Genomic DNA, 6,596 nt, shown 5'->3' with positions numbered 1-6,596 from the left:
AGTACCACTGACCTTGTTGGAATCTCTGTACGTGTTGCTGCCTACCCTCCAACATGACCCCTTCCATTAGGTACAAAACACTCCGCTCCTGAACTTCTCACTTAATGTATGATTGCAGTCACCTGTGGAGTACCTAGGTAACTGATGAGACAGGTGATTCACCACAGGTGACTGCAATCATCAATTAAGAGGGAAGTCCAGGAGCTGAGCATTGTGTACCTAATGGAACGGGTCATGTTGGAGGGTCTGGTTGCTGTAGTAGTGGTGCCAGTCTTCCTCCAGTGACGTCACTGCCGCCGGCCCCTGCAGCCGCTACGCTGGGAGATTCCTGGTTACTGCCTGAGCATTTAAGCAGCTAGGCGGCGGGCGGGGAGGCATGGAGACCGGGAGCACACCCGTCGCACACAGCTGCTGTCGAACAGGTACCAGGGAGGCGGGTCACAATGCTGCTTATCGGGGAGGGGAAGGTGGACTCTGCACTGCGAGTGTGTGTATAATATCAGTATAATAGTAATAACACCACACTCACTGCTTCTGTTGTGTTCCTGCATCTACAACTGTGGACAGGGCATGCAGGGACTTTTAGTTCTACAGCTGCTGCAGAGCCACAAGTGGTCATTATGTGCCTTCAGCAATAACTGTGATAAAAGTATTAGGTGATTGTAGCCAGGGGCGTATCTACATATTGCCAGAAGGGGGGTGGTTGAGGAGACAGAAGAGGGGTAGCTGTGGAAAACAGAAGAGGGTGGCTGGGGAAACAGAAGGAGGATGGCTGGGAAGGCAGAAGGGGAGCTGGCTGGAGAGACAATAGGGGCACTTGCTGGGGAAACATTATAAGTACTTATTTATTGTATAGTGTAATTATTCAGAAACTATGGGGGGAGGGGGGCGCCAGTCTATTATGTTGCAAGGGAGCTCGGACCCCTAGATACACCCCTGGAGACAGGATCAGTGGGGCAGACAGAGGACTATTACATGAATATGAATGCCACCATGTTCACAGATAAATAGAACTAGAGAGAACAAACTGACTATGACTATGAAGTGCCCCTAAGGCCTGTACTCAGGCTGTTATAGATCTGCCTAAAGTCCTTTGTCCTGTACCAAGTTCTCTGAAATCTATTAATCACTATGTGGAATGCTTTGTCTAAACTCACTTGACCTCTGGATGAACCACCAATAACAATTTGAATTCAGGGTCTGTCCAGCATTCAATAAGCACCACGGGCAATTATATAACCAGCAGTGAGTGCACAGATTACACACAGTAGTTGCTAGATGCCTTATAATTAACAAATTCAGTGATAAGAGTAAAACACAATTTATTAAAACCTGGAATCTTTATTAAATGAAATGAACTGGACATTACAGACAGTGTTTCCAGGCACTGGATGTATCATTAGGACTTCAGAACATGTGTATCGTTGCTTTCTGATACAACCTTTCCATCTACTATTTTCTGTGTGGTTGTGATGACTTTCTTCACAGTTTGTGTTGTTGATGCTGAAATGGCATCTTGGAGGCTGCAAAGATAAAAAGGATATTGTAGAAGACCGGGCATAGATTAGACATCACATACACTTTGCAGATTTAAAAAATGTCTTATCCTGTCTAGGGTACAGGTTGCCTCAAAACAAAGATACTTACTCAAAGTCATCTCCATCAAGAAGACGCCTGTAGGTCTGGATTTCAGCTTCTAGTCTTAGCTTGGTGTTCAGCAGTGCCTGGTAATCTTGTTGTTGCCTCTGGCAGTCATTGCGAACTTGCGTCAAATCTGCCTCGAATGCCTGGGCATTGGCGCCCAGCATCTCCAGCTCCATAGCGTATCGGTTTTCTGTCTCATGGAGGGAGCCTTCAAGGTTCTGTTTCTATGGAGTCAAAGAAGACTGTTTAGTAGAGAGTCCAACATGAATTGTATACAGTGGTATACGTGGTTGTCATCGGTGCTGCACAGCTGCCTAACCTGATTGCGTAGAGTGTCGAGTTCTATTTCTAGAGACTGTAGATTGCGACGCAGCTCTAGAACTGTGGTCTTTGCTGTATCGAGAGCCACTGAGTCCTCTGTGATCTGCATAGTGTGCTCTTCCACCTGCAAGGGAGAGAAAACACAACCCATTTAGCCATAGTACATGCATGCACATTTAACATCTTTGAACGTAGTCTGAAATATACAAATAATTGCATGGGTTTATGGTAAATTTAGAATATTATAGAGCACAGTTCTTAGTGGAATATACTATCAGCAGTTAACATAACGTTACTTATGGAAAAAAAATTGATCTATATATTAGAATAACAATTTTATTTATATAGCACTTCACTGCAATAGGACTCAAGGCACTTAAATAAAAATACTATAAATTCAGTGCTTGCAAATATGCTGTGTATGATGGGAAAAGAGGCACAGATGCATAGTGGTAAGCACTACTGAGTCACAGCCCTGAGGTCATGAGTTCAATACATAATCATGGCTCATCTGTATGGAGTTTGTATATTATCCCTGTGTTTGCATGGGGTAAGCTCCACAGGGGCAGGGACTGATGTGAGTAACAGAAATATTCTCTGCATAGTGCTGCTGAATATGTGTTCACTATATTGGTAACTGTTAATTGATAATAGTTCATGGCCACTTCCTTTTATCATATAGATTCAAACACTTGCATACCTTTGATTGATACCACTTCTCAGCATCTTCACGGTTCTTCTGTGCCAGGTCATCATACTGTGCCCTGATTTCCGCCATGATTTTACCAAGGTCTTGGGTTTTAGGGGCATCTATCTCCACTGTCACCGCAGAGCCAGCAATCTGGGCCTGAAGTTCATTGACCTCCTGCAAAAGACATAATGGAGATACTATATTAGTGTGGCTTCTGTTCCATCACCCACAATGGAATTCAGCACTGATCATATATCTAGTGCTAGATAGATAAATCAATAATTAATGCCCTGTCAAATGAAATAATAAAATGTATTACATATACTAATCAAAAATCCCTATGATCACCGTGAGATGTGAATCAAAATAATGACACACATACACACACATATACACACATACGTTCAAACATTGATCTTTTGAAGGATCATATAAACCTAAAAATTAGCCTGAAAACAGCAATACAGGAGAAAAGTATCTTACTAGGCATATAAATGGTCCCACATATACAAAAAGCAGATCTTACTGGAATAATTCCTATTATATTGTCCACTAACAGAAATATAAGGTCTCAAAATACAGATAACTGGTCTTCCTTTATCCTCGCTCTACCCTTCTGACACTGTTATGTCTCCTGAGGTTTTCTTTTTGCTTACGTCTTGGTGGGACTTCTTCAGGAAAGCCAGCTCTTCCTTCAGAGACTCAATCTCATTCTCCAGGTTGAGTCTAGAGATGTTAGTATCGTCTATGACCTTGCGCAGCCCATTAATATCTGATTCCACAGACTGTCGGATAGCCAGCTCCGATTCATACCTGGAGTGAAGAGAAAGTAAAATTAGGACCTTTGTCTATTGTCATGTCATTTGTATTTATAGGTACATTAACAAATAGTTTACTGTATTCCTTGTTCTCCAAAGCTGTGAAGAATTGTTTTTTTCTATTACATAAGAGTAAAACTTACTTTACTCTGAAGTCGTCAGCTGCGAGACGTGCGTTGTCTATCTGCAGAACTAGCTGAGAGTTTTCAACAGTGCTGTCAAACACCTAAAAGCAAACAAGGAGATGTACGTATTAGAAACAGCTATAGGCTTATACCGAGTTGTAACAGAACAAGAAAGACCACAGTTGCATTGTAGGACCTTATAATGCTGTTAGTTTACTTATTATTTAGATATACAGTGATGTAAAGAAAACCTAAGCCTACTGAGGCTCTTCAGCTATTATGGAACTATAAGTTCCAGCAAGCACTGTAGGTAATGGCTGGTGTAGACCTGGAGATGACCAGGCCTGTAGGTAGTTTAGATGCTGCTGAGTGAACTGTAGTTAAACAGCAGATGATTAACCACAGGTTGCATACCTTGGATTTATTAGTTAGTGGTATTTAATGGTGCGTACACACGGGACGATCTGTTCAGCGAACGATATCGCTGAACGATCTCCCTTGAATTTTCTGGTGTGTTGGACAAACGATATCATTCATCCACACACAAAAGATATCACCAATGATGAACGACCAACGATCGCAAACCCCTATGGAAAATGCACAATATCGTCAAGGTTGGCCTGCATATCGATATCATTATCGTCCATGCGGGAACGCGCTTTGTTGGTCGTTGGCTGCATAAAAATAAACAGTATGAACGATTTAACGATGAACAATATCGTTATCGTTCATATTTTTCATGTAAATCGTACCGTCTGTACGCAGCTTACGACATATTATTGACTATCAAGGATAGATAATGCACATATTAAACAGATCAACCTAAAAATATATATATTTTGATGCACAAATCCTTTTGTTCCTGCACTGTACTTTGCACTAACGAGGTGTTTGCTGTTCAGCTGTAACAGGAAGAGAATCCGCTTAACCTCATCCTGCCCACACCCATCTCCTAATTCTACTGACATTTTCACTGACTACTGAATGGGAATCTCCCTCCTGCACAACTGTTACAGGAAAGAACTCCAGGAGCTATGGTTAAGAGTATGAGTGGATCAGAATTCGTACCTAAAATGCAGTATACATGCAGAAGTCTAAATGATCAGAACTACTGTAATAGTGAGATGAGGTGACGACACAGACACTTCATTAAGATGACCAGCGAGACTACAGAAAGGCATTTTAGTGAGACTATCTGAGGCAAAGGATACTAAATTAAACTTTTGCAGACATTGCAAAGTTATACTTTGTAAACTTAATGAATCAATGTAAAACTTTTGCAATGTTAAAGTCTTCGGTTTAGAAGCAAGTTTAAAATAAATGATGTATTGATGAAGCTGTCCTCACCTGTTTCTGCAGTTCTTCCAGAGCTTTGAAGTATGGAGCCCAATTCTTGGAGGGTCCCTTCTTTTCCATGTGTTGGCGAATCTGCAGCTCCAGTTTCTGGTTGCCTGCTTCCAGGCTACGTACCCTGTCCAGGTAGGATGCCAGACGGTCATTGAGCCCTTGCATGGTCTCCTTGTCATTCTGGGCGCCTGTTAGGAAACTAGTTCCAGATGCTATAGAACTGGAGGCACCACCAAACCCACCACCACCGAACCCAGATCCCACAGTAGATACTCTGGACACTGAGATCCGGGCTCCTGAGCCTCCTGCCCCTGCATGAACACTAGCAGAGCTGCTGCCTCCTGCAAACTGAGGACCAAAAGCATAGGAACGCTGAGGTCTCAAGGAGGAATAGGAAGAAGTAGAGAAGCTCATGATTGTAAGCTAGGAGACAGGGGCTCACACTGACCACTGGCAAAGGGCTGCAGGCTACAGAGCCCTTCTCTGAGCAGTAGGATTTATATGTAGAGCTGAGTACAAAGAGGAGGGGGAGAGATAGAGCTCTCCTCCTTCCACATGGGATCCTGCCCATTGCTAAGAATTGACAGGGCGGAGATGAATAGGGGAAGGGTTTCATTCATTAGAGAAGTTACATTGTGGAGAGCAGAGCACACCTTTAGATAGAGATCTCCACAAAAATGTTAACTTTAAACAGCAATATAAAATATACTAGAAAACGGTATGTTGGGATGAAACACAGCAGTTAATATTTTAAACTATTTTCATTACACTTAACAAAGTTTATCCTTTTGGATTTGTTTGTTGTTAATCCATTATACAGGCCTGGCACTTGGCATTTTGTATTACTTCTTGCAGCCCATCCAGTGAGCGTTCTCGCACTTTTTCTTTCGCTGTATGTTCCTGTTTTTATATTCTGCAGAATATATTGCCACTACAAAAACAACATTTAATAACAATGATTATAATAATAGCTTGCAGTTGTTTATACAGGAATTACTTCAATTGCAGACATTAACTGGTATGGATAAACAATAGGAATGAGGAGCATGTTCACAAGAGCTTACAATCTAAAATCAGTGTGCATAAGTTCTTTAAAAGCCTGCTTTTACTGGAATCATTGCACAACACTCATGTAATGCTTCAATGACTAAACATTTTTGTACTTTAGTCATTATTTACATAGTGTAAGTATGTGTTCAGGACTCACATATCTGCTGGGAAAATGGGTAAAAACGCATAAAACTAATGTGCACATTGTTAGATACACTTTAATGATGATTTATTTTTTAACTTGTTGTCCATTTCGTGTATGAGCATATATGAAACCATTCATCGTGTTTTTAATGCGCTTTTAAGGCATTAGTTAGCGGATTGGTGCAAACAAGAACTCAGTGGTTACACTGGGAATGGGTATGAAGTCACGGCGGCTATTCTAAATAGCCGCCGGTTGAAATACTGATGCCGGGAGGCCAAAGGATGAAGATGCCGACAGGTGTGGTAAGTATGCTAACCCTACTCCTCTCCCCCCTCTAACCCTATCCTTAGTGGTGCCTAACCATAACCTACCCCCGGTGGTGCCTAACCGTAATTCCCCCTTCTCGCACCCGAAACCTAACCCTCCCGGGGGGGCGGTGCCTAACCCTAAACTCC

The 6,596-nt window shown here is 42.2% G+C and overlaps 1 protein-coding gene across 1 annotated transcript; it reads right to left on the bottom strand.

Moving 5' to 3' along the window:
• Positions 1-1,321: 1,321 nt before the first annotated feature.
• On the bottom strand, positions 1,322-5,446 carry KRT18 (keratin 18). Its single transcript, XM_088469146.1, has 7 exons — positions 4,947-5,446; positions 3,618-3,700; positions 3,313-3,469; positions 2,666-2,830; positions 1,964-2,089; positions 1,648-1,868; positions 1,322-1,523 (listed from the first exon to the last, which is right to left on the bottom strand). The coding sequence occupies exons 1-7, from the start codon at positions 5,358-5,360 to the stop codon at positions 1,400-1,402; spliced, it is 1,290 nt and encodes a 429-aa protein (XP_088325272.1). The 5' UTR covers positions 5,361-5,446; the 3' UTR covers positions 1,322-1,399.
• Positions 5,447-6,596: the final 1,150 nt, after the last annotated feature.

Source organism: Taudactylus pleione, unplaced genomic scaffold (genome assembly GCF_031769625.1).
Source record: "Taudactylus pleione unplaced genomic scaffold, aTauple2 ptg000089l, whole genome shotgun sequence".
Lineage (NCBI taxonomy): Eukaryota > Metazoa > Chordata > Amphibia > Anura > Myobatrachidae > Taudactylus > Taudactylus pleione.
The sequence above is the reverse complement of the archived record's forward strand: the minus strand, read 5'-3'. Positions and strand labels throughout refer to the sequence as shown.